The 26,872-nt window shown below is 37.7% G+C and overlaps 4 protein-coding genes and 5 non-coding genes across 12 annotated transcripts; 3 read left to right on the top strand and 6 right to left on the bottom strand.

Moving 5' to 3' along the window:
* Positions 1 to 490: 490 nt before the first annotated feature.
* On the bottom strand, positions 491 to 564 carry Trnan-guu. The gene has a single exon. It is a non-coding gene; the product is annotated as a tRNA-Asn (tRNA).
* Positions 565 to 1,449: 885 nt separating this feature from the next.
* On the top strand, positions 1,450 to 1,522 carry Trnak-cuu. Its single transcript has one exon. It is a non-coding gene; the product is annotated as a tRNA-Lys (tRNA).
* Positions 1,523 to 2,080: 558 nt separating this feature from the next.
* Positions 2,081 to 2,154, bottom strand: Trnan-guu. Its single transcript has one exon. It is a non-coding gene; the product is annotated as a tRNA-Asn (tRNA).
* An 885-nt stretch (positions 2,155 to 3,039) lies between these two features.
* Positions 3,040 to 3,112, top strand: Trnak-cuu. Its single transcript has one exon. It is a non-coding gene; the product is annotated as a tRNA-Lys (tRNA).
* Positions 3,113 to 3,672: 560 nt separating this feature from the next.
* Positions 3,673 to 3,746, bottom strand: Trnan-guu. The gene has a single exon. It is a non-coding gene; the product is annotated as a tRNA-Asn (tRNA).
* Positions 3,747 to 6,558: 2,812 nt separating this feature from the next.
* Positions 6,559 to 8,692, top strand: LOC116936297 (very-long-chain (3R)-3-hydroxyacyl-CoA dehydratase). The gene is made up of 7 exons (XM_032943452.2): positions 6,559 to 6,810; positions 6,898 to 7,014; positions 7,076 to 7,186; positions 7,244 to 7,466; positions 7,875 to 8,115; positions 8,178 to 8,300; positions 8,363 to 8,692. The coding sequence occupies exons 1-7, from the start codon at positions 6,691 to 6,693 to the stop codon at positions 8,583 to 8,585; spliced, it is 1,158 nt and encodes a 385-aa protein (XP_032799343.2). The 5' UTR covers positions 6,559 to 6,690; the 3' UTR covers positions 8,586 to 8,692.
* LOC116936296 (huntingtin-interacting protein 1) lies at positions 8,620 to 14,465 on the bottom strand. 3 transcript variants are annotated; one of them, XM_032943450.2, is made up of 22 exons: positions 14,348 to 14,465; positions 14,132 to 14,271; positions 14,026 to 14,057; positions 13,900 to 13,963; positions 13,686 to 13,834; positions 13,572 to 13,622; positions 13,349 to 13,506; positions 13,175 to 13,236; positions 12,705 to 12,845; positions 12,510 to 12,643; positions 12,243 to 12,409; positions 11,935 to 12,181; positions 11,547 to 11,861; positions 11,200 to 11,484; positions 10,848 to 11,132; positions 10,573 to 10,744; positions 10,405 to 10,491; positions 9,998 to 10,308; positions 9,632 to 9,938; positions 9,462 to 9,561; positions 9,172 to 9,401; positions 8,620 to 9,109 (listed from the first exon to the last, which is right to left on the bottom strand). In XM_032943450.2, the coding sequence occupies exons 2-22, from the start codon at positions 14,175 to 14,177 to the stop codon at positions 8,946 to 8,948; spliced, it is 3,507 nt and encodes a 1,168-aa protein (XP_032799341.2). In that variant the 5' UTR covers positions 14,178 to 14,271; positions 14,348 to 14,465; the 3' UTR covers positions 8,620 to 8,945. The 3 variants fall into 3 exon arrangements, with proteins under 3 accessions (XP_032799341.2, XP_032799342.2, XP_032799340.2); XM_032943451.2 differs by having other exon boundaries at positions 14,331 to 14,349; XM_032943449.2 differs by having other exon boundaries at positions 14,132 to 14,386.
* Positions 14,466 to 17,619: 3,154 nt separating this feature from the next.
* Positions 17,620 to 20,239, bottom strand: LOC116927568. Its single transcript, XM_032934602.2, has 6 exons — positions 20,117 to 20,239; positions 19,967 to 20,059; positions 19,449 to 19,601; positions 19,156 to 19,388; positions 18,692 to 18,815; positions 17,620 to 18,628 (listed from the first exon to the last, which is right to left on the bottom strand). Exons 1-6 carry the CDS (start codon positions 20,237 to 20,239, stop codon positions 17,768 to 17,770), a joined length of 1,587 nt encoding a protein of 528 aa, XP_032790493.2. The 3' UTR covers positions 17,620 to 17,767.
* Positions 20,240 to 24,051: 3,812 nt separating this feature from the next.
* On the bottom strand, positions 24,052 to 26,712 carry LOC116927639. Of its 2 annotated transcripts, none has more exons than XM_032934670.2 (10): positions 26,596 to 26,712; positions 26,329 to 26,527; positions 26,016 to 26,258; positions 25,855 to 25,956; positions 25,609 to 25,781; positions 25,344 to 25,535; positions 25,087 to 25,278; positions 24,770 to 25,021; positions 24,541 to 24,712; positions 24,052 to 24,483 (listed from the first exon to the last, which is right to left on the bottom strand). In XM_032934670.2, exons 5-10 carry the CDS (start codon positions 25,636 to 25,638, stop codon positions 24,329 to 24,331), a joined length of 993 nt encoding a protein of 330 aa, XP_032790561.2. In that variant the 5' UTR covers positions 25,639 to 25,781; positions 25,855 to 25,956; positions 26,016 to 26,258; positions 26,329 to 26,527; positions 26,596 to 26,712; the 3' UTR covers positions 24,052 to 24,328. The 2 variants fall into 2 exon arrangements, with proteins under 2 accessions (XP_032790561.2, XP_032790562.2); XM_032934671.2 differs by having other exon boundaries at positions 24,541 to 24,706.
* Positions 26,713 to 26,872: the final 160 nt, after the last annotated feature.

Below are 26,872 nucleotides of genomic sequence, written 5' to 3'. Positions count from 1 at the left end.
GTGGTTATCACGTCGGCCTAACACGCTGAAGGTCCTCAGTTCGATCCTGGGTGAGAACAGTCGGTTTTTGAAGTTTATCAATTTCACTGCAATCTGCGTGTCTGAGTAGTAACCGAAGGGCACGCCAAGTAGGGAGTCGGGTGAATTTTTCATATGGTCCCGCACAAGGTTTATAACTAGCTGATTACCACCAGAAGGCTCCCGAAAATAAAGCACACATGTTGTTTTTAGAGTAGTTTTGTTGTTTTGACGATTCAAAATTCCTTTAATTTGCTATTTTACGCGTCCCAAGTTTACTCATCATCAATGAAAGGAGTGCAAAGTAGCGTAACTAATAAAGTTAACCATAATCTGTTTAACTGTAGAGTTATCATGGTTGTACACCACTGATGACTAGGCAACGATGTATACGGAAAAGTTACAGATGATTCTTAACCTATCATAAGGAGTCTCTGAGGATAAAAAAGAATAAGTAAAAACTCCTACGCTACGCCCCTGGGTGGGATCGAACCACCAGCCTTCCGGTTAACAGCCGAACGCGCTAGCCAATTGCGCCACAGAGGCATCAGATTTAATTGGGGGAGACGGGAGCTTTGTGCTTCTTTACGACTGAGAGAAACGTAATGTGTTCATTCTCCAACCCTTTTGGTAATCCCAGAAACAACAATTGGGCGCCATTTATCTAGTTAATGATGCTACTATCAGTGACAGGATACAAATGTTTAGTAAATAAAACCGGAAACAGACAGATTCTTCCAGACGTCAGATGGCGCTGATCTTTTTAAATATTTTGTTCCTTCGGTACCACCATGAAGTTTACCAGGAGTAGAAATGGAAGTACTCTTCTCACGGAAGAAATTGAGCTACACTCGTTCTGCTCCAGAGATGGCGTCGCGGCTGGTAAGTTCCAAACTAACAAATATTTTAGGTTTTATCGAATCAAATAATTTACATTTTATTCGTATCACTGAGACGAATCCAATGCTCATTTGGGAAATATTCGTTTACAATTCATCGTTGGAGAAATTTAGGGTAAAAGTTTGTATCACGTGATCTACCTTATGGACACGTGTGATAAAGAGGAAGGGCTAGTTCGGAAACGTTTACTTTCATTACCTTTACCCTTGAATCTTTGCTTTCTTTCTCTCATTCCCTCTCTTCACAAATTCCAACTAACCAGCCGCAAACGCTATCTCTGGAGCTTAACACGCGTAGCTCAACTGATTCTGCAGCCGTTACTACTCCCGATATACATCATGGTCTAACCCACCTCCTTTCCATATGTGGAGGCAGCTGTTTCATGTCTTGCTGGAAATCAAACGTATGAATCACACAAAAAAAAATGTATTTAGGTTGTTATTTTTCTTTAGGACTCCACCGTTCCTTTGACAGAAGAAATACTGAATTGATGGTTGGGATCGTTTCTGTTTGCGTTAACCGTTAACATGTGCCTGGCTAGCTCAGTCGGTAGAGCATGAGACTCTTAATCTCAGGGTCGTGGGTTCGAGCCCCACGTTGGGCGTTTAATTCCATGTGGTCTTAATCGAAACTTGGTATCAATCGATCCGTAAAATTTCAGTTCCTATAGTGTAGTGGTTATCACGTCGGCCTAACACGCTGAAGGTCCTCAGTTCGATCCTGGGTGAGAACAGTCGGTTTTGAAGTTTATCAATTTCACTGCAATCTGCGTGTCTGAGTAGTAACCGAAGGGCACGCCAAGTAGGGAGTCGGGTGAATTTTTCATATGGTCCCGCACAAGGTTTATAACTAGCTGATTACCACCAGAAGGCTCCCGAAAATAAAGCACACATGTTGTTTTTAGAGTAGTTTTGTTGTTTTGACGATTCAAAATTCCTTTAATTTGCTATTTTACGCGTCCCAAGTTTACTCATCATCAATGAAAGGAGTGCAAAGTAGCGTAACTAATAAAGTTAACCATAATCTGTTTAACTGTAGAGTTATCATGGTTGTACACCACTGATGACTAGGCAACGATGTATACGGAAAAGTTACAGATGATTCTTAACCTATCATAAGGAGTCTCTGAGGATAAAAAGAATAAGTAAAAACTCCTACGCTACGCCCCTGGGTGGGATCGAACCACCAGCCTTCCGGTTAACAGCCGAACGCGCTAGCCAATTGCGCCACAGAGGCATCAGATTTAATTGGGGGAGACGGGAGCTTTGTGCTTCTTTACGACTGAGAGAAACGTAATGTGTTCATTCTCCAACCCTTTTGGTAATCCCAGAAACAACAATTGGGCGCCATTTATCTAGTTAATGATGCTACTATCAGTGACAGGATACAAATGTTTAGTAAATAAAACCGGAAACAGACAGATTCTTCCAGACGTCAGATGGCGCTGATCTTTTTAAATATTTTGTTCCTTCGGTACCACCATGAAGTTTACCAGGAGTAGAAATGGAAGTACTCTTCTCACGGAAGAAATTGAGCTACACTCGTTCTGCTCCAGAGATGGCGTCGCGGCTGGTAAGTTCCAAACTAACAAATATTTTAGGTTTTATCGAATCAAATAATTTACATTTTATTCGTATCACTGAGACGAATCCAATGCTCATTTGGGAAATATTCGTTTACAATTCATCGTTGGAGAAATTTAGGGTAAAAGTTTGTATCACGTGATCTACCTTATGGACACGTGTGATAAAGAGGAAGGGCTAGTTCGGAAACGTTTACTTTCATTACCTTTACCCTTGAATCTTTGCTTTCTTTCTCTCATTCCCTCTCTTCACAAATTCCAACTAACCAGCCGCAAACGCTATCTCTGGAGCTTAACACGCGTAGCTCAACTGATTCTGCAGCCGTTACTACTCCCGATATACATCATGGTCTAACCCACCTCCTTTCCATATGTGGAGGCAGCTGTTTCATGTCTTGCTGGAAATCAAACGTATGAATCACACAAAAAAAAATGTATTTAGGTTGTTATTTTTCTTTAGGACTCCACCGTTCCTTTGACAGAAGAAATACTGAATTGATGGTTGGGATCGTTTCTGTTTGCGTTAACCGTTAACATGTGCCTGGCTAGCTCAGTCGGTAGAGCATGAGACTCTTAATCTCAGGGTCGTGGGTTCGAGCCCCACGTTGGGCGTTTAATTCCATGTGGTCTTAATCGAAACTTGGTATCAATCGATCCGTAAAATTTCAGTTCCTATAGTGTAGTGGTTATCACGTCGGCCTAACACGCTGAAGGTCCTCAGTTCGATCCTGGGTGAGAACAGTCGGTTTTTGAAGTTTATCAATTTCACTGCAATCTGCGTGTCTGAGTAGTAACCGAAGGGCACGCCAAGTAGGGAGTCGGGTGAATTTTTCATATGGTCCCGCACAAGGTTTATAACTAGCTGATTACCACCAGAAGGCTCCCGAAAATAAAGCACACATGTTGTTTTTAGAGTAGTTTTGTTGTTTTGACGATTCAAAATTCCTTTAATTTGCTATTTTACGCGTCCCAAGTTTACTCATCATCAATGAAAGGAGTGCAAAGTAGCGTAACTAATAAAGTTAACCATAATCTGTTTAACTGTAGAGTTATCATGGTTGTACACCACTGATGACTAGGCAACGATGTATACGGAAAAGTTACAGATGATTCTTAACCTATCATAAGGAGTCTCTGAGGATAAAAAAGAATAAGTAAAAACTCCTACGCTACGCCCCTGGGTGGGATCGAACCACCAGCCTTCCGGTTAACAGCCGAACGCGCTAGCCAATTGCGCCACAGAGGCATCAGATTTAATTGGGGGAGACGGGAGCTTTGTGCTTCTTTACGACTGAGAGAAACGTAATGTGTTCATTCTCCAACCCTTTTGGTAATCCCAGAAACAACAATTGGGCGCCATTTATCTAGTTAATGATGCTACTATCAGTGACAGGATACAAATGTTTAGTAAATAAAACCGGAAACAGACAGATTCTTCCAGACGTCAGATGGCGCTGATCTTTTTAAATATTTTGTTCCTTCGGTACCACCATGAAGTTTACCAGGAGTAGAAATGGAAGTACTCTTCTCACGGAAGAAATTGAGCTACACTCGTTCTGCTCCAGAGATGGCGTCGCGGCTGGTAAGTTCCAAACTAACAAATATTTTAGGTTTTATCGAATCAAATAATTTACATTTTATATAGCCGCAAACGCTAGCTCTGGAGCTCAACACGAGTAGCTCTTCTTCTTCTTCTTCTTCTTCTTCTTCTTCTTCTTCTTCTTCTTCTTCTTCTTCTTCTTCTTCTTCTTCTTCTTCTTCTTCTTCTTCTTCTTCTTCTTCTTCTTCTTCTTCTTCTTCTTCTTAGCTCTCATTAAGAGCTTTCGATTTCCGTAAAAAAAAAATTAAAATATTAATATTAATAGGGAAAGAAATCCTATCATGATGAAAAAATTTCCGTTTTATCGGCTAGACCGAGATATGCGTTACAGCGAAAAAACGGAAATTTTTTCATCATGATAAGATTTCTTTCCATATTAATATTTTAATTTTTTTTTACGAAATGAAAGCTCTTAATAAACTATCGATTACCATAAAATTCATAATGATGGCACCTTTCGTTTGGATACAATAAATTATTCAATTTTGCCAACTTTGGGGGAGGAGGGGGGATGACGTAGATACACACCCAACTTTTCGTACACCGTTCGGATAATTTTCTTGACTTAAACTAATATACAATGTACAGTATCCTGCACAAAAATCCGAACACCGATTTAATTTTTTAAAGCCACCTATTGGCGGGGTAGTGGGTTTTTTGTTTGTTTTTCTTTAAGGGGGAGGGTAGACGGGGTGATGGACACGACAGGGTAGGGTTGGGTAAGTCTAGACATTTTAAAAAGGTGCCTTAAGGTATTATGCTTTAAGGCAAGTTACAGGTCGGGACATTTTTGCAACCCCCAGGGTGGTGTGTTTTTTAAAACGACAGTTGGAAATTTAGGGCTTGGGCTTGGTAATGTTGCTGAAACAATTTAGCTTATCTTCCAGCTGCCTGTAAATGTTTACGTCGCTGTCAATGGCGTAGGTGTAGCGTTTGTGAATGTGATGCTGGAGATCGGCGTTCGATTCCAGATGAGGTGCTGAGTAAATATGGTTAACTTACGAGAAATTCTCGTTTATATATAAAACAAATTTTCATCGAGCAATATGTGCTTTTTTTGTTTATTAAATAATTTAAAAAATAATAATCTCCTTCGTTCTAGAAAAATTAATATTTCCAGCAAATTCGAATGAAGAATATTATAACGATACCAAATATTTTGCAATTCCTTTTTGGGAATCGAACTCTGATCTACGGCGTCGCAATCAGAGGCTATACACATATGCCATCGGTATCGAGATAATTGTGCACAGGCAGCTATCTAATTTATTTGGGTAAGGAGTATTACACAGCCTAAGTCCAACATTTCCAACTATCGTTTAAAAAAAACACACCACCCTGGGGGTTGCAAAAATGTCCCGACCTGTTACTTGCCTTAAAGCGTAATACCTTAATGCATAAAAAAAATATCTAGACTTACCCAACCCTGCCCTATGTGTCCATCACCCCGTCTACCCTCCCTCTTAAAGAAAAACAAACAAAAAACCCTTTACCCCGCCAATAGGTGGCTTTAAAAAATTAAATCGGTGTTCGGATTTTTGTGCAGGATACTGTACTTTTCGTGATCCTCTTATCACGAGGAACACGATGACACTTAGAAAAACGTCATTAAACATAGTTTTATATTAGGAATAAGCAAATATGTATGAACCAATCGTGAAAGAGCACGACGGCGGCCATCATTTTTTGGCGCCGGTTAAAATTTCGTCTTTTTCCATTGAAAACTAAACGTAAAACACTAAACTATTATTGATTATTAATAATTAATAATTCAGTATTAAGTAAATAACACTAAATGGCATTATTTCAGTAATTATCAGTTCAGTCATTCAGTTCTTCAAATTTCTTGTTGTTAATCATGCAAAACTTAAATATTAATTAATACACGTAAAACTGTTGTACTGCAAATCTGTTTTATTTCCTTAAGCTCTTCCGATAAAAGCATTTTAATCCAAAAGAAAACCAACTGTTGGAGAAAACAACAATTCAATCAATATTAATTAAGTAGTTTTAAGTGGTTAATGAAAATTAAGAATTAGGCACGTGTATAAATAAGGTAAACAATCCGTAAACGGAAACAAATCCTGTAAACATTGTAATACTTGTAATACAAATTTTACACTGAAAATTTAAATACAATCCGTGAACGGAAATTCAACATTCAAACTCTGAAAAAAGGAAACATTACTTTATACTTCCGTGAATGGATTCAAATCTGAGTGCCTTCGAACTATTATACTCACATGTACGGAGGAAAGGTGGCGCGATTACTTGCCCATCAGTGAAGGGAAACGAATCCGTTGGTCACCACTCGCGGCATCCGTTTTCATGGAATAACGTACTTGGATCTGAATCCGTTCACGGGTGAAGACTGTGTTGCCCGAGACCATGTTGGTTTCTTCTCGAATCAAATTTTTCAGGTGTCGTCTGTTCGGTTCGTTTCCTTATCACTGTTGTGATTGGCTGTTGAATTTTTCAAACACGTTTCCTGATTGGTACATTCTCACACACCCGCTGAAGGCTCTGACTGCTATTTCCGAAATTAACACGACAGACGATTTTCCACATGTCGTGAAACAACCAGGTTTCCATGACTCTGCCAATACTAATTTCACAGGACATGAGTTCCAAGGGGAATCCGCATCCATTTGTTTATTGGGCTCAAAATAGTTCACGTATATTGCTCCGTGTGGATTTAAAAGATGTGAAGGTAAACATGGTTGAAATGTATTGCAATCATTTGCAGCCATTTTCTAATTTTCACTATTGTCGATATTTTGGATTTGTAACTTTTAAGGATCCTGATGTGCAAGTTAATGAAAATCATATAAAGTTTATGGCAACAGGCGTGGGAGCAAGAGGAATAGAACTATATGATTTTGAATTGGAACTCAGTGCAAATATAGTCCCTATGGTAGGGAAATATGTTTCAGTAATAATCATCCTAATTGTCTAAATCGAATATTATTTGGTAGTCAAGCCAGTATAGGGTTACTGCTCGACAGATAGAAATCAGCTTAAAAAAACAGAGTGATGGCTGGTGGCCAAAACTTAATGGTTCTAGTTTAAAACCATCGTGGCTCAAGGTTTACCAATTATAGAAATTGCCTAAAGGTAGTTGCACATGTATTTATTTGTTTTAGATTGATTTTGACAAGTGGAGATCTGAAGATGATGAAGATGAAACAGAATTGGGAACAACCCAATTGGATGAGCATAACAGTGAACATATTGTTGTGGATCACATGAATTTTAATTTAGAAAATCTCAGGAAGACTTACTTGTTTGTCTATAATCTATGGCAGTTTCTTGGATTCACATACATTTTTTCAATTTTAGTTTTCAAGTATTCAAGAATTGGATTGGGTGAGTTCTATTTTGATGCAATGCTGCCAAAAGTTGTCCAATATGGATTTTGTCTGTTACCTATACCTATCCATATATGATGTATGCATCCATTGCTAAATCACTTAAAAACTTATATATTGATACAGTTTTGGGTGAAAGTGTCTTTCACAGTTTCTTTTTTCAGTGCTCTTTTATCATGCTTTTTTTTACTAGCATGTCTTAGCCGTCAAGAATTTGAGCTATGGTACCTCTCCTTTCCTCATTTTAGGCCAGTTTGTTATAGTAGTAGACAAAGCACGATTAAAGAACGGTGAAGCAAGCAACCGTAAAATCTACTTTCACCTATCAATATCAATATATATTTATACATATACATTAAAGTTTCTAATTGCATTCTTTCGATTCCCCCCATTCTTCTCTTACCAGATTTCATACCAACGGCATATCAATCCGTTCACTATCCTCTAAAGTTTTGTCAGCTCATGCAAGCATTAGAAATTTTCCATCCTTTATTTGGCTACACGAAAGGAAGTGTTATGGAGCCCACTGTGCAAGTTGGTGGAAGATCTATTATTTTGTTTTGTTTAATTGAAGCCGAAGAAAGAATACAAAACAAGCCCGTCATATTCTACCTGATCCTATGTTGGTCAGTTATAGAGCTCTTTAGGTATAATTAGTTTACGTGCTATTCTGTATGTAACCCATGATATTAAATTGTGATTTACGCAGATATCCTTACTACATGACGCGAGTATACAACAGAGACTTTGGGATTATTACCTGGTTGCGATACACAGTTTGGATTCCTCTTTACCCACTAGGATTTTTGTGTGAAGGAATTGTTATATTGCGGTATGGAGCGGCATATAATTGATTAATTTTTCATCTGATTCAATTGTAATATTATTTCTTAGAAACATTCCATATTTCGAAGAAACCGAAAAGTTTTCTGTTGGATTGCCGAACAAATGGAATTTTTCCTTCCATTTTCCGACGCTAATGAGAATGTATCTTTTGTTTTTCTTTCTACCAGCAATGTATACAATGATGTCGTACATGTCGAAGCAGCGCCAAAAAAAACTAAAATCCCCTAAAAAAACTGAAGATCCTCAACTCAGAAAAACTAAAATGAACTAATTACCTGTCTCGTCGGCGATGTAAAAGTTATGCATAGCAATTAAAAATGTGTATTTCGAATGATACTTGAAAAGGCAGAATAATACAACTGGTAATTCATATCATTACTAACATTCCGGAATCTTGGCACAATATTTTTTTTTTTTTGCAGTAGAACGACCTTTAAATCTTTTCAAAATGTAGTTAACATGTGAATTGATTATTATTATTTCTTACCTATATAAAGATTAAATGGAAAAAATTCGTGTTTAAACAGGAAAATTAGAATGATGGTTTCGACTTAATTAATAGAAGTATTTAAAATGTGTGCTTTCTTTGTGTTTTTTAAAATGCCACTATTAAATTTCCATCATTCATTTTTTACGACTCAGAGTCCCCAGCAAGTTGGTAATGCTGTTTTCGTAGAGCCGATAATCGAAGACGTTCTTTTTCCAGTGAAGACTCGAATTCTAACACTTTAACTTGCGACTCCATTTCCAATCGTTTCGCTTGATGTAAAGTTAAATGTGCGAAGTCCAATACCGCTGGATACAGAGAAAAACTTGTTAGCGTTACGTTTCATTCAAGAAATTTTTATGATAGTTACTTGACTCCTCAACAAGTTGTGCACAATGTTTGGCTGTTGCAACAACTCCACCGGTGGCAAGCGAAACAGCCTTAGATGATTCAGTCAACATTTGAAGATTTTTACTTTGGAGTTCTGCTTTGACACGACTAGCAAATACGAGCTGAGCTGTTGATGCGGCTATTTCTTGAGATGCCACCGTTAACTGCTCAAATTTAGCTTGGCCTTTAACCACATTGTCTGCTGCGTCTCTGTGACAAAATTAATTCCTTACAATGCAGAATAATTTATGAATGTTAGTAGTTCACTACGTTAATAGTTTTGCTCCAAAGCCGACGGCCTTCGCTGCGGACAGCAGACCTTCCGTCCAACGATGATTTCGTTTGTAAAAATCTCGTGCAGATGCAGATCCTGTAGTAGTAGACATTCATGCTTCATACTTAAGAACATCCTTACAGCGAATATTCCATTGTGTTTTTACCTTTGCCACGTGCCACTATTTCTTCTTGCAGCACTTTGGCATTTCGGATCAATTCGACAATTGCCTTCATTAAAGCGGTACACGAATCTAGAACCTTTTCATTCACTTCTAACTTTACTCCGGTATGAGATTGTTTAGAATTATCCCAAAGTTTAGCGATTCGCGCAGCTGCCTCTTCTATAGCACGTTCCATAGCTCCTAATTCGGTTTCCAGTTCTTCGCCAACGTTTCCTTGCTCGGCACTGTTCTTCGATGATTCCGTTACGAACTCCATTTCTTTCTCGAGATCTCGCAACGCATCTCTGACCTTTTAAGAATTTCCACGTAAAATCGCTGAACGCCAAATTAGCGAACAAAGGTACAAACCTTGTTTGAATTCAAGTTGATTTCCTCAATTTCAAAGGGTTGTTGTAGGACTCCAAAGAAGAGTACCGCTACTTTTCCTGCGGCGACACACTTTTTAAGTAAATTATCAACTTTGTCGATATCTGATAGACTATGAGCTAGCTGCTGTCCATGAAGAAGCATGCAGTCAACGGACTGGACGAAAGGGAATATCAGAGGAATTGTGAGGCATGCTTTTTCTTCACTTTTGTTGCTTGAACAATAAGAACGCAAAGACTGCGACAATGTTTCCAATAAAGATTTTGCTCCGGCCATGGTAAATCCGCCATGATCTGAAATTGAATTGGATTTAGTTGAATTGAATTTTGTTTTTGATAGTTTTAATTGACTACGGCATTTAGGGTTACTTCAATTCATCAAATACATACCTTGAATGTTTAAAGCAAAAACGGGAGGTTTCGATAAGTCCGTAACACATTTGTCCAAATATTGCTCGGCCTTTAGGCAGCAATTTACTATTTAGTTTCGATAAAGAATCATATAAAAACGAGGAAATGTTGATCAAGTAAAAAATTTGCGCTTTGACAACTATTTACTCAATAGCTGATGAAATAAATTGATGGATTCCAGTTTGCTAGTATGAAGCGCCGATTTGTAATGAGCGGTTAACAAATCTTTCTGATTTAATAATTTCTGGTTTTCCTCCTGCAATTGGGCTTTTTCACTTTCTAAATTTTGCACGTGGTGTTCCAACTTGGAAACGCTTTCCTAAAAAACAAACAAAAACCTAACCACCGGCACATAACACCATTACACAAATAAATGTTAAAAGAAGAATTCCACGTCGCTAGTTTAAACGGGCGATACCTACTTTCATGTCGGTGGCACACGTTTTCAACTTCTCTTTTTCAGCAGTAACTTCAAGTATGACAGCTTCTTTGGTGATTTTATAATTACTGTACTCTTGCTCCATTTTCTCGCTACTTTGGATTGATTGGTTCAATGCTTCTTTTAAATCAATTGATGTCTTGTTCCTAAGCTCCAATTCCTTCTTCAGCTCAACAGTCAACAATGCTAAAACTTGCTTTTCTTCTTGGACATCATTAATTTGTTTATTCACCACGTGGTTGCATTTTTCAAGATTCTCAGATTTTTCCTAAAAACATTCCAAGTGTTAAAAACAGGTAATGGTAAAAAAATTAAAAAACTGTTTTTCTTTGTACCTGCCAATTAATTTTATCCGCAGATAATTCTTCATTTTCTTTCATAAGCTGAAGAATTCTGGCATCTTGAGAAGTTCTGAATGCTGAAAACTCAACGTCAATATTCACTGCCCTTACCTTCAGCTGTTCAAAATTTTCCTCTATTTCCTCCCGTTCCTTGGTCGTCAACTCTACCATAGCATTCAGTTGTTGTACCTCAGTTACGAGCTTATTATTTTGTTCCCGAAATTCTGAAAGCAAATTTTCGGCCTCTGCAATTTTTTGCTTAGCGGTTGACAGCGACGTCTAAAGAAAATTTCGATGTATGATTTAATTCGCTTCCACTCTTCAAAAAGAGAGCATATTACATTTAATTGGCTGTTGATCTCTTGAAGCGCTACTTTTTCATTATCAAGTTGTTGGATCTTTGCAGCATCCATCGTTTTCAACACATTAAGCTCGTTTTCTGTTTCCTTGATACTAGCCTTCGACAACTGAAGTGAATCTTGAAGTTCGCACTGTATTTTTTGGCTTTGCTCAAGCGCCATGTTGGTGACTGAAAATTTTTTGTCTATTTCAGCCTTATGACGTAGAAGTTTAATGTGCTCATCGCGCAGATTTTGATAAACTTCTTTCAGTTTCACAAACTTGTCTTCCCATCCTTTAGCTCGTTTTTCCGTCTCCTGAAAAAAAAAAGGCAGAGTAGATAACTTGTTGCAATGACACAATGACAGCTACGTAGATTTCTATGGTTACGTCTAACTGTAATTGGACGACGGATCCCATCTGCGCCGATTTTGCTGCCTCGCTCAATTTTCGTTCAATAGTTTTTTTATCTTTCATAGCCTCTTCGATTTCGTTTTCTTTTTCAGCTAACCGAATTTCCAAATTAAGTAACTCTTGCCGTAGAAGCCCAGTCTCCTGATTATAGTCGGCACGAACCTTCCTCAGTTCTGCCGATAATTGTTCCAGTTGATGTAAAAGATGTTCTATATACCGATCTCTACAAAAGGATGAAGAAGTGATCAATTTAATTTGCTTCAAATTGAATCTGATTATGGAACCTTTCAAGCAATAAATCAGGAGAACAGTCGTTTCTTTCTGGTAGATCAGATTCCAGTTGAACTAGTGTTTCATCGACATGCGATGGCTGAAAGGTTTCGTTAGGTAATATAACAACTGGTGTGACGTGACGACTTAGCTCACTGGATATCAAAAAGTTCGGTGGGTTCTATGGTTAAATAGAAAGTGATTAATTTAAGAACTGTTTTAATGCAATCGTCACACTACTAAAATAAATAACCGGTATGATTTTGCCAAGATAAATTTACCTCATCCAAGTTAGGCACCTGGATAAGTGATTTGAAATATTGGAGAGTGCTGGATTGTAAATAAAACTGCCGCAAAGCCTTAAATTGTTTTTGAAATCGGAGACGGTGACCTTCCAACGTGTCGGGAGGAAGACCTATATAGGTAATCTTGATACAAATTTTTTGGGTCTTGGATAGTAAAATAGTACAGCGTACAATTGTGCAGTTTAAAAAGAAGCTTCACGATGAAATCGTAAACTTGGGAAGAATCTTGAATGCAAGGAATGAGAGGAGCTAGACGGCATTGCCCGGCATTCGTCATAGAATTAGATCGTGACATATCCAAAGAACCAAACACTATTAACCGAAAGGAAAAGAAAAACAAGAGAAAAAGAGAAAAAAAAGAGAAAAAAAGAAAAAAATAGAGGAAAAAAAGAAAAAAGGAGAAAAAGAAAAAAGGAGAAAAAAACAGAAAAAACAAAAAAGGGAAAAAGAAAAAAGGAAAAAAGGAAAAAAAGAGAAAGAAAGAAAGAAAAGAGAAAGAAAAGAGAGAGAAAAAGAGAGAAAAAGAGAGAGAAAAAAAAGAGAAAAAATGAGAAAAAAATAGAGGAAAAAAAGAAAAAGAGAAAAAAAAAATTAGCAGATGAAGTTCTTTAAAAATTTTTGAACAATTTGAAATGCCGTACCAGCTGTTTGGAGAGAAAGAATTTCATCCATATAATCCAGTAGCTCAACAGACAACTGAAAACTAGGCAACACAAATGAATTAGTTAATGAAATCACCTTCAAACTTGTGCTCAATCTTTCTGTCACCGACAGCGTCGTATTTTTTTTAATGCACGAAAGAATTATTGACTTACTACAAGTTAATGTCTTGTTCACAGACCAAATCAATTTCTTCATCTTTTAACATCAGATTGCCAGGAAATTTTGGATTCCTTCTGTGGAAATCAAGCTTGACCACAAGTAGGCGACAGTACAAATATATCAACTTTCCATATCCTTCTTTAAAATGTCCCTTTTAGAAAAGAATGCCATAAAAACATTTGCAAATATTATCACACCATCTGAAAGATAACCAACCCATAACTTCCCCTTGTCTACTAAAAAATCTCTGTGTTGTTGGGAATCTTTCTACAAAAATCAAATATCAACATAAATATTTTTCTTTTACAGGAAACCTTATTAATATTTTACCAAAACATTTGGATGCCCCTCTCGCAAAATCTTATGTAAAGTATGGCAAAATTTCCATGCAATAATTGGATTTGAATGTATTGGTAACCTCAGGATAACAGACCAAAAGACCTTGCTCCCTTTACCTTGAAAGGTACCAATAATAGCACCTGCAAAATTTATAAACATGATTAGGTTGAACAAATGATTCGAAACATATTTGTTTTCAACTTACTGCGAACATGCTTGGATTTAACAGGTACCTCAGATTCATTCACCGCCTTACAGATAGCCAATGTCTATAACACATAGAAGTGTAAATAATTTTGGTTTCATACAACAATGGTTTAAATGAACGAACTTGGGTTTTTTCAAAATTTTCTCTTTCCTGATCTAAAATGAGAATAAAACCAGATGACTGATTTTGCTAAATCATAAAATTTTTAATAAATATATTCTTATTTTACCAAGTGAAGTACGGGAGCGGTTTGGAGGCAAAGTGCGACCAGCCATATTATTTTGATATGGCGTTTAGCTGGAAGTACTGTACTTTAATCAGTGCAACTTCTTAGTGACCCACCCAAGAATCACCAAACGATGACAAATACTACAGATAACTAACTTTAGTTTGAAGATGAAGGGAGATATACACAGTAAACGTCCAACCTAACTCAGGAAGTTACCTGTCATTTCTTAAAGTGTATACACACCATACAGCGCAGGGTCTCTATATTACCGGTTATCAGTAAAAAATAAAAAAACCGCCAACAATGCTGCGACCTAGCGGTCAGCTTGCCATTCTCAGTAACGACAAAAAATCTACAACATTAATAAAGAAATCTGATAATTAGATTGGAAAAAGTACCAGAGGCAAGCAAAGAAAAAATATTTTATGGATTTCCTTCAACTACATTCATTTGTAGACTACATAAGAAGTAAAAAGATTACAAAGAAAATTATAACAAAAAAGTAAAATAAATTCAGAGTTGAAATTAATATAATATAATCACCTGATAACTAAGCAATCTAATAGTATGAAGAATGTGTAGGAAAACGAGAGAAATAAAGGACAAAGAATTATTTAACATACGAGACTCGTCAAAAATCTCCCTACCATGCAAAACTAGGGCTCGGTCCCGCGTTGATCGGGGAGCTTTTCATCGATTCGGTGCGGGGATAATTTTTCTTTGTTTTTTTTTTTGTTTTTGTGTTGATTTCTAGTCCGGTCGGGCTAGGTTTTAACCCCAAACAAATAGTAATAAGTTTTTTTTTACATGAGCTGTGTTTATATCCCTTTGATCTATGCCCTGTTAAAAAGCTCCCGAAAAATATTAATATTTAGTGTACTTATTTTAATTTTTAAAATATGCGTGTTTTTGTGAATCGATTAAAACTTTAAAAATACAAGAAAATAGAAATTTGAAAAAATGAACTTTGTTAGTTATTCCCTCATTTATATTCTGGCAAAATTTTGTTTACATAACTTTAAAAGTGTGAAATTGACAGCCACTTTTAGCTGGTCACCTCCTTTTTTTCCCCCTTAAAAAAGCGTCCGTGTTTTACACGGCTCTTATGTAAAAAAGCATGACAACGAAAATCGTTGCCGATAGTGAACTAGAGTTCGCTGCTCATCCGTTAAGGTCTCATTTTAATCGGCGGTTTATCTTTTACCACCCCAATAAATGATTCCCGGGAGCTAGTTTTACTTTTCAAGTTATTTTATGAAATATAAACCCAATTTTCCCCAAATTTTCTTACTACACGTTCTAGTTTCCGTCACACCCGCAGTAGGCGCTGTGACGTTCTGTTTTGTTTACATTTTTTGAAATTCAAAAATGGCACCAGATATCTTTAAATGTGTGATATGCAATTTGAGTGATGGTGAAGAAAATTGTGAAAATTAGTGTGAAAATTAGTGAAGAAAAAGAAAAAGAAAAAACAAAACAGAACGCCACAGCGCTCACTGCGGGTGTGACGGAAACTAGAACGTGGAGTAAGAAAATTTGGGGAAAATTGGGTTTATATTTCATGAAATAACTTGAAAAGTAAAACTAGCTCCAGGGAATCATTTATTGGGGTGGTAAAAGATAAACCGCCGATTAAAATGAGACCTTAACGGATGAGCAGCGAACTCTAGTTCACTATCGGCAACGATTTTCGTTGTCATGCTTTTTACATAAGAGCCGTGTAAAACACGGACGCTTTTTTAAGGGGGAAAAAAAGGAGGTGACCAGCTAAAAGTGGCTGTCAATTTCACACTTTTAAAGTTATGTAAACAAAATTTTGCCAGAATATAAATGAGGGAATAACTAACAAAGTTCATTTTTTCAAATTTCTATTTTCTTGTATTTTAATAGTTTTAATCGATTCACAAAAACACGCATATTTTAAAAATTAAAATAAGTACACTAAATATTAATATTTTTCGGGAGCTTTTTAACAGGGCATAGATCAAAGGGATATAAACACAGCTCATGTAAAAAAAAACTTATTACTATTTGTTTGGGGTTCAACATACACTTTTTGCTAGCCCGACCGGACTATTCGGTGCTCGGTGTAGTCCCAGATTTCAATGTAAGGACATCCCCGATTACAATCCCCGATTTCAATCCCCGATTAACCCTTTCTAGCATCGCTTTCTTCATTGAATGTTTCCTATTTCTTCTACGAATTTTTTTTCTTGACTTTTTCCGTAAGATTATTTTTTTCCCTGTTCTAAGATAATTTTCCAAAAGGTCAGTACTTAAGAAAAATGTATGACATATCTATTGGTAATATCATACATTATTACCATTATTTTATTCCCTCTTGGTTTACCAAGCTACAGGACCTTTATTCCACTCCCTTTTTCTGACTTGATAGCATTTTCCACTAATATGGGTGCGTTTTATCGTCAACTTGTAGTTGAGCTGCTAAACTTTTTGGTGGACCATAAAATGCTTTTTCGGTTGGTGGAGTTGAACTTTTTAGTTGAACTATTGTATTAACCATAAAACGAAAATTGAGCGCAAGTTGAAAAAAGCTCCTCCTCCTTTCTCATCCCTTTCATGAACGTTAAATTTAAATTTTTATTAAAGTACTGAAAAATAGTGGTTTTCAGATATTTCAGTGTTTTAAAATTTTTACAAATTTTAATATTATCACAGACTACGAAGTAAAGACTGAAATCGGTCCCATAAGCCTGAGAGGAACCGTTGGGGCGATGCTTGAGCTTGCCGCTAGGGCACAGCTCATATGCGATGGAGATTTTTTTCAGCAATTTTCCTATTTCAGTACGGATTACGTGCTTCACACACACGGGATTTGCGGGTTATCTACTTAGTGTAATTTCTTGAATCTAGCACCGTAATTTTCCTTTGCCCTTCCTGATGACCCATGAATTATTTCATAATTTTCGAAGAACTCTACGGTTAGTTTAAAAAATGTCCCATTTCTTCTCGTTTCTTGGATCTTTAGAATCAATCGTGAAACACTGTTTGTTGTCAAAACACAAAACGGAAGGCACCGCGTATAAAATGTATAGTACACAGTTGAGATAGAATTGGTGTAGCCGACTAATATTGATATTTAGACATTATAATATCAGTTTGTTGTCATTATTCGTTCATCCCCTTGAAACAGACGAATTTCTGGCAGCAAACGAAATTCTTCGGCTAAAAGAGACGAGCAACTTACCAAAAATAAAATAAAATAAAGTAGATAGAACTGGAGCTAGAAAAAAAAATTGGGAAATGAAAAGATGAAAAGGGTACCCACTGCTAGGAAGAAAAGGGAGAAATCTAAATTATAGTTATGAAAACTTAATTTTTAACGTGAAGAAGATGGTTTCTCCATAAGACGCTGCAGCCGCAGCAGACCAACTTGGACACAAATGAGATTTTTGCATTGGTGGAAAACGCGCAACACAGGATGTTTTACTGCTCTATAGACAAGAAGTAAATAAAAATAAAATAAATCTGGTTAAAATATCTGTATTTTGGCAGTATTTAATTTGAATTCAATTTGAATTCTATCGCAATATTATCACATCACACATCACAATATCAAGCACATGATTGCAGTATGGTAAATATCACATGGTAACAGTATAAAGAAACTGTAACTCATTTTCTAGCAAATTTTCTTAATTTTTTCATCTTCATCCTTGCGTGTGCTTCACCGCGTTTCTTTTCGAGAATATGAACAAACCTTTTCTTGCCAAAGCATCGAAATCTTAAAGTGAGATATTGAAAAATGACGTCCGAAATTAGACTCTTTCGATACATCACACATCCAATCAATGAAAGTTTGGCCCCAGATATTAACAGTAGTATTGCTTCATATGAGTTTTTCATAAAAATACGATCATGCTTAGCTAATTTAAGGAAATTCTCCTCTACAACGCAAATAAGTTGGAAAATTTTGTATGAGGAGAAAATCAGATAACCACGCTTTTTGATTTCGGTCAGTTGACAAGCTGTGAAATTCACTGGTAGTTCTTCTGGACTGATGTTTACGGTTGCGAGACAACTTTGACAAAAGGAAGAGTTCACCCGTCTACCCTTCTGCCTGAATGAATGTACCATATACCCACAAAAATAGTAGATGATGTTGCAATCAAGAACATCTATTTTGGAGGAAGCAGGAGTCTGTGTGGTAGTAGAGGTGTCATCATTTTCGGTAGAGAGGTCTTCATTTTCCGCACTGTCTACGAGATCCATTTCACGCATGATACCCTGTAATAGGATATCACGGATATAGTCTGGTTTTTCTTTCATCAGCTTCTTATTATTGCTGAATCGTTTCTTAATGCATGAGCTGTATGATGTCAAGACAACACTTCTTTCCTCGCCGCCGCAGTTGGCCCCACGCAACACCTGCTTGGTTGTGTAATATAGTGTCAGCAGCCGAAATAGTTCGAGGATTGATGCCGCAGTTGGTTTATCACCACAGCGACCGCTCATTCGGATAATTAAAAAAAAACGCTACGGAGATAATTTAATATTAGAAAATAAATGATGATTCATAGAACTAAAAAATATAGTTACCTCGATGCAGTCTTGGTTCAGTTTTTCTGTTAGAACGTATCTGTAGTTCTCACGAAGATGAAGCTCGACCACGTCTATAGTACTCATTATTGTCACTCTCAAACCATTTAGAGTAATATTGGAGAGAAATTACTCATACACCACTTTAGTAACATGTTCTGATTCAGTCTGAGACGAAGAATTGGCATCATACAGTCATGCGTGCAAGTTTCTTTAGCAGGCAAATGGTTCTATATCCTTTCATTTTGTTTGGACGGAAGGGATACTATGATGCCTACCGTACCCTCGTTTTCTTTCCATTCTTCTCTTCCTCTACGTTTCAGTCAATTTTCCTACTTTTAATGTTGCACCTTTTTCGCGGGTTGCAAAGAAAGAGAAATAGGGATAGCATAAAAGGGTACGGTAGGCACCAAACTATCCCCTCCATCAAAAAGAAATGAAAGGATATAGACCCATTTGCCTGCTAAAGAAACTTCCACGTATGACTGTATACTGTGGCAGCCCAAGAACCCCATTCCAAATCGATGTCAACGACGGGCGGCTTCTTAATCAAGCTGAGTTGCTCCTCTGATTTACTATGAAAATCGTCCTGGGAATCTCCACACAATAGAACTTTGTCTTCCAACTCGTTACTTGGCGAAATACCACAGGCAGCTATTTTTGTCTCTTCTAGACACTGATATAAATTACTCAAAACCTAGAATGTAAGGCAATAATTACTATATATATCACTAGTACTGTAACCGAATATTCACACTTCGCGACGACCATCTGCACCATTCCAATTTGTCTCTGTGATTCCATCGGCGGGTCGCCAAGCGTTCATGACGTCGAATGAGTTGTTCAGTAGCCTTATCAGATCTTCCAGTGCTTCACAATCCTTAAAATGGTGGTAATCGGGTATTATAAACTACTCTAACTATTATAAACCCAAACTCAGTGGAAAGGCAGCTTCATAACTTCCTTAATGTTTCCTGGCATGGCAGTGGAAGTATGTTGTTATCTTAGGTGTTCATATACAGCAGGGCTCTTAATTCTTATCAGAAGACATTCTAACAACCACTCCACTTCATACCGCATATCCTTGTGGTGTTTCGTCTTACATCTTGAGCAACAATAGTTTAAACAACTAGTTTTGCCTATATGAATAAATGATTGATTAGGTAATATACATATATGCGAAGCCATTCATTGAAAACTAAGTGCTTTTTAAAGAATAGTCAAAAATGGGAAAGTCATCACGTTTGTTGAAACTAAATGGTTACATAGTTATACCTTATCATCTAGATCGTTCAACAGAAATTCAAGTCGATCGTTCTTCAAACTGGCCATGTTCACTCGCAGTCCATGAATCTCAGCTTTTAGTTCCTGAAATGTACGAAAAACATATCACTATTCGTATGATGGCTTACTTGGAATAGTTACCTTTAGAGCTGCGTTTTTCTTCTCCACTTGAATGTTTAGTTTGGAAACCTTTTTCACCTTTGCAGCAATCTTTTGCGACAGTTGTTGCATGCTCAAATACTTATGGTTCAATTTGGTATGCATTTGAATAGTCTTGTGGCGTTTAAACTGTACCTTCTATGCTTTGTCAATCAATTTGCAGAATTTACAAGGTTCAATTCACCACCGGATTGGATAAGGAGACTATATCTGCGAGTCAAAATAAGAAATTGGAATAAATGATTAAAGTCGGGATATTTTAATGCTATTAACGATTCATACTTATTAGAACGCCAAACGCCATTCACTAATTTTCCATTGCTAACAAAAGTGTTTTGGTCCTGTCGATGTTTTTCCGGATTATTGATAATTCCTGGGCAGATTTTGGCTTCATGCTGTTTTCTCAACATTTCTCCTACTTCCAGTAATGTTGTAAACAATCGATTATTTTCTTGTTGTTCAGAAAGTTCACGTTAAAGTATTGTTTGCTGAATCGTTCTGTTATGAAAATCAACTGTAGTTATTTTCTGGATGGCAACACTACATTTCTTGACAACCACTGGAAAGTAATTTACACAGGCACTATCATCAGGTAGTTGTTCTCTGCGCCATGACGATTCAGGGAGTTTTATTGTGTCGATGTCACTTTGAAGGATTTCATCTTGTTCTTCGTTTGTTGTATTGGTAGTGTAACGAAACGCCAAGCGAAGTCTCTTCTTGCCCCTTTTATTTTGCTTAATTAAACTAAGACCTTATTTCTTAAACTCTCCTTAACTTAACCCTACTAGCACACTTACCTAATTAGAATATAACATGTATGTACATGAATGGATGTGCGACATAGATTTCGTACGTTCTGTTCACATAGAATAAACATCCAATTTACCCCTCCGTTCGATGTGGGCTGCGTACGTTGTATGTATGTAGTAAGAAGAACTATGACCATAGGGATAAATTGACCATAAACGTACGTCAATGTACATCGGATTCCTATATGAATGGGATGTACAGTATCCTGCACAAAAATCCGAACACCGATTTAATTTTTTAAAGCCACCTATTGGCAAGGTAGTGGGTTTTTTGTTTGTATTTCTTTAAGGGGGAGGTTAGACGGGGTGATGGACACGTCAGGGCAGGGTTGGGTAAGTCTAGACATTTTAAAAAAGTGCCTTAAGGTATTACGCTTTAAGGCAAGTTACAGGTCGGGACATTTTTGCAACCCCCAGGGTGGTGTTTTTTTTTAAACGACAGTTGGAAACTTAGGGCTTGGGCTTAGTAATGTTTCTTACCGAAACAATTTAGCTTATGTTTCAGCTGCCTGTGAACATTTACGTCGTTGTCAATGGCGTAGGCGTAGCGTTTCTGAGTGTGATGCTGGAGATCGGTGTTCGATTCCCGATGAGGTGTTAAATAATTGTGGTTACCTTACGAGAAATTATCGATTATATATGAAACAAATTTTTATCAAGCAATATGTGCTTTTTTTTATATTTTATAATTAAAAAATAATAAACCCCTTCGTTTTAAAGTAATTAATATTGTCACACGAGTTGTATTAGAACAAGAACAAGCGAATACAACAAGTGATGACTTAAATTCTAAACAATGGTTTAACTCAAACAAAAGGGATAACCATTACCAAAAGTTGGAGAAGCGTCTGAAGACCTCTTGGGAAACCAGGGAGCTCCTCTTACGGAGCCCAGCTTCGGGAGCTCACCCGATGGAGACTCCTTTAACGCAGATTCGGGGAAGCGTTTTATACCGTCGCGCGAATTATTCCCCTTCCGGACTGCATATCTGCGTTTCTTTCTTAGAGCGGACTTCTCCCGATAATTTCTTCACCATGATCGCAGCGTTGTCCAAGGAGCGGAGGACTCATCTCTGTGAAGAGATAACCAATCTCCCTTTTCACCCGCGACAGGTCCCCCTTCTTCAAGACAGGCGACCCGACTGTACTAATCTTCTGCGATCCACGAAGGTTGATGAGACTAAAAAAAATCAGTTTGCGTCCTCTTGGCAAATAAGGGACTTTTACTCCTTCGTTTTTTTTCTTTCCGGTTGCGCTTACTTGTTTAAATGTTTCTTGTATTTCCCGTATAGTCTTAAGGATTTTCCTTTTTTTTTTAAATTTTAACCGCCTGCCTTCGGCCACGGAAGAGGCGCTGCAATCGCATATCTTCCGGCCGTTTGAGATTTACCATTTACTCGTTCGGGAGCCTTGCACAATTGAACCAGTTTCTTGCAGTATCGTCCAAGTACATATTGAAATTATTACGTTTTTCGGCGTCACCCCATCCATTATGGGAGTAAATTGTCTCGTAATGCTCCATCCATTGGCGCGCATCTTCATCCAGACTAACTCGAAAGATAGGCGGGCTAATAAATTTTCTGACAGCTGCCATAGCTTGTCTTTGTGGCTGCACAATATGCCCTGATGGCACTATAAATTGTTGTCCACTGACTCGAACAACTGGACTTGCAGTTCTCAAAACGACCTCGGTTTCTGAATCCGAGTCTGAATCTCTTCCAGTCTCGACTGATTCACCCTGACTGTCAGCTTCTTCGGTCAAATGGTCCTTTGGAATAGGACCTTCAAAATTTAGGGCTTCACCAACAAAGGAAGTTCCACTCTCCAACGATGAGGCTGGGGTAGGTGAAGTTTCTACCGGAACGCTTGACAGTTCTCGAAGCGGATGTAATCGTCGGCTGGGGTCTCTTGGGCAACTAGGTAGCCGTGGGTTTGTCCTCTTCGGCATCGGCTAACAATGACTGCAGCACGACTTCGTTTACTCTCAGGCAACGAGCTGCGTCTTCAATAATTGCCACACCGCAGCAAAAAATTCGTTACTTATTGGTAACGAGCTGCGTCTCAAAAATTAAAACTCTGCAGCACTAATTCGTCACTTACGGGTAACGAGCTGCGTCTCCACCAATTGTCACACGAGTTGTATTGGGACAAAGAATACACGAATACAACAAGTGATGACTTAAATTCTAGACAATTATTCACTTTTAACTAATAACAATAAGGGATGACCATACCAAACTCGGAGAGCGTCTGAAGACTCCAGGGAACTACTCCTACGGAGCCTAGCTCCGGGAGCTCACCCGATGGAGACTCCTTTAACGCAGATTCGGGGAAGCGTTTTATACCGTCGCGCGAATTATTCCCCTTCCGGACTGCATATCTGCGTTTCTTTCTTAGAGCGGACTTCTCCCGATAATTTCTTCACCATGATCGCAGCGTTGTCCAAGTAGCGGAGGACTCATCTCTGTGAAGAGATAACCAATCTCCCTTTTCACCCGCGACAATATTCCCAGCAAATTCGAATGAAGAATGTTATAACGATACCAAATATTTTCGCAATTCCGTATCGGGAATCGAACACTGATCTACGGCGTCGCAATCAGAGCCTCTACACATATGCCATCGGTATTGACAACATTGTGCACAGGCAGCTATCTAATTTATTTGGGTATAGAATATAACACAGCCTAAGTCCAACATTTCCAACTGTCGTTTAAAAAAACACACCACCCTGGGGGTTGCAAAAATGTCCCAACCTGTTACTTGCCTTAAAGCGTAATACCTTAAGGCATAAAAAAAATGTCTAGACTTACCCAACCCTGCCCTATGTGTCCATACCCCGTCTACCCTCCCTCTTAAAGAAAAACAAACCAAAAACCCTTTACCCCGCCAATAGGTGGCTTTAAAAAATTAATTCGGTGTTCGGATTTTTGTGCAGGATACTGTACATTGAATCATACAGATTGGGATTCAAAAATAACGATTTGATTTTTAGGATATTCGGATGTAAATTGTATGCTACAATATTGGTGCACACGGTGCATTAAATGTGTATGTACTATTGATACCAAAATTGCTTTAGAAATAATAAATCCAAACGCTGATTAAATCCGGTTAAAAAACTTTATTGTTTAAGCACCGACATGTTATTGGTAAACACGTGAAACTAATAAAGTTAAACTAGGGGTTTCGGAACGGCACGGCACGCCGGCGTGCAAACTTGACATGGTTTGTTCTTGAACATTGAAGTATGTCTTGACTCTTGGTTTTGGATTTTAAATAATCCATGAGAAGGAGTAATTCTTGATTTAACAATGTTTAAATTGAATTTGAGAACGTGGGTAAAGGCATGATTGTCCTTCACACATCAACTACATCGACATTATTCAATCCACATCATCAGTGGGACGTCCATGGGTGCTTGCTGAGCGCTTAGTCTTATTTCGAACTTTTTCAGGAGCACGAATGAACAATTTTTTAGTCTCAAATTCGAACACCGCATCTGTGAGATTTTGTAAGTAGCGTTCATTTTTGATTCCCTCTGTAACGATAAACAAAATGAATATAAAAAAGCGAAAAAGTTTATAAAAACGCTTACTGAAAACGGCATCCGTGACCGATGACAATTCGAGTCCATGTTTTTGGTGATTCCCTCTTTTTACACCCTTCCAATTACAGGCTGCGCGACACTCAACTGAAGTTATTTTAATCCAAGCACGACAAATCGCATCTGATTCTGACTGACCACCGCAAGACTTCACCAACTGAGACTAAAAAAGTTTAACATTTCAATATTTTGTAATGTGTAACTTCAGGTAAACTATTACCACAATGCGTCCTTTAGATTGGTCTTCTTGAAGTAATTCTTCAAGATTAATAAATTCTGTAACGCTGGAAACAGGAAAATTGGTTGGAAAATTTTCCACGTCATCAGCTTCAACACTTCCTGTCTGATTGTCGACCTTCTTGTCGATTGCTAAAATCTTACGATCCATCTCCTTCATTGTAGCGTTAACTTGCTTCAGGGCACGAAGAATTTCAAAATCTTTTTGGGATACCACAAAACGTGTAGACGTTTCCTGCAAGATAAACACTATTATTTAGAAGTACATCATGAGAAAATTCAAATGTAATTGGAAAATACCGCTGTCTCAGATAAACCAGCAACGACCATCAGTCTATCACTTGAGCCAGGAGCGACCAGCTGTGGTCCACATGGTCTACGAGCTGCCAAAGTCTCACGTGGTATTTGTTCAGAAAGACGCCAAGAATTATTATTATCGCCAGCATCACTGCCAGACTGTGGTGAATTGGCTGGTAGACGTGTACACGTTCCCTGCAAGATGAACACCATTATTATAAAGTATATCATGAGAGAATTAAAATGAAATCGGTAACTACCGCTGTCCCAGATGAACCAGCAACGACCATCTGTCTATCACTTGAGCCAGGAGCGACCAGCTGTGGTCCACATGGTCTACGAGCTGCCAAAGTCTCACGTGGTATTTGTTCAGGAAGACGCCAAGAATTATTATTATCGCCAGCATCACTGCCAGACTGTGGTAAATTGGCTGGTAGACGTGTACACGTTCTCTGCAAGATGAACACTATTAGTCTATTACTATAAAGAACATCATGAGAGAATTAAAATGAAATCGGTAACTACCAATGTCCCAGATGAACCAGCAACGACCATATCACTTGAGCCAGGAGCGACCAGCTGCTGTACACATGATCTACCAGCGGCCAAAGTCTCACGTGGTATTTGTTCACGGAGACGCAAAGAAGAATAATACTCGCCAGGATCACTGCCAGACTATGGTGAATCGGTTGGTATAGCTGAAATTAAAATACAGCACATAAATTTAAAAAAAAAGTAAAGCTCTGCATTTAACTCAACGCGGAAACTTACATTCAGTAAGGACTTGACCACATATCTCTTGGGCTTTTGACATGCTTTCAATGTCATTGGTTGGTAGTGAACTGTAAAATCCTGGTGAACTTTCATCATTTACTAATAGGACAAGTGTAATGTAATACCATAGGCTTAATAACTTTTAAAAATGAAATTACGTGAAGTTGACTGGGCGACCGGCAATGTCAAGTACGGGGCAGGTGGTAACCCATTTTCAAGAAGTTGTGTAGCAGATAACTCTTCATCTTCGCTAGACATGTCTTGATGGTTGGCAGTTACAGGAGAAAATGGTCTCGTCACCCTGCGAATCCGCTTACCCCTTCCAAGATCTTCTGGTTCGGAAGCAAAATCAGTGTTTTCAGTGGCAGGAATTTCTTTGGCTCTTGCTTCGTTGTAACTTTCTAAATAAAGAAAAGAAGGCATTAGAAAATAATGAAAATTTTAATAGAAACAAGGAATTCTTTCACTTACCAAAAGTTTTTCGCAGATTTGCATAAAATGTGCCCCACTGTTTATTGGGTTGCGTCCTGTTCTTACTTTGCTTTGTTGGTTGAAACTGTGGCCACACACAGCATAATCTATCTTCTAGGTAGTAACACCAGATATCTGGCACCACACATACTTGCAATCCAACAGGTGTGTGTAAGTCTACAATGTAGAACTCCCCTTTCTGAAAACAGAATGAATGGCTTTAAATAAAGTAGCACAGAGAAATTTAAAATGAAAAAAAAATAATACATCTTTGAAGAACATTGATGTATTTTACACTGCCTAAAATAAGATCGAGAAAATAAGATCTTCAGTAGACTAGAAAGCTGGACAATGGCGACCGGCCCATGCTTTAAGAATGACGCTTGGCTTTTTTTTACAGTGAAGGCATTTATGGTTGCCAGGTTTATAAAATAAATTTGATTGAAAAACTGGAAAAACATTTTAATCTGTTTACGACAATAAAAGAGTTTCAACACAAAAATAAAAGGTTATAATATTACAATATTCCAAATATTTTTCCAAA

Source organism: Daphnia magna, linkage group LG9 (genome assembly GCF_020631705.1).
Source record: "Daphnia magna isolate NIES linkage group LG9, ASM2063170v1.1, whole genome shotgun sequence".
NCBI classification, from domain to species: domain Eukaryota; kingdom Metazoa; phylum Arthropoda; class Branchiopoda; order Diplostraca; family Daphniidae; genus Daphnia; species Daphnia magna.
Note: the sequence above shows the minus strand (reverse complement) of the source record. Positions and strands in the feature narration are given on the sequence as shown.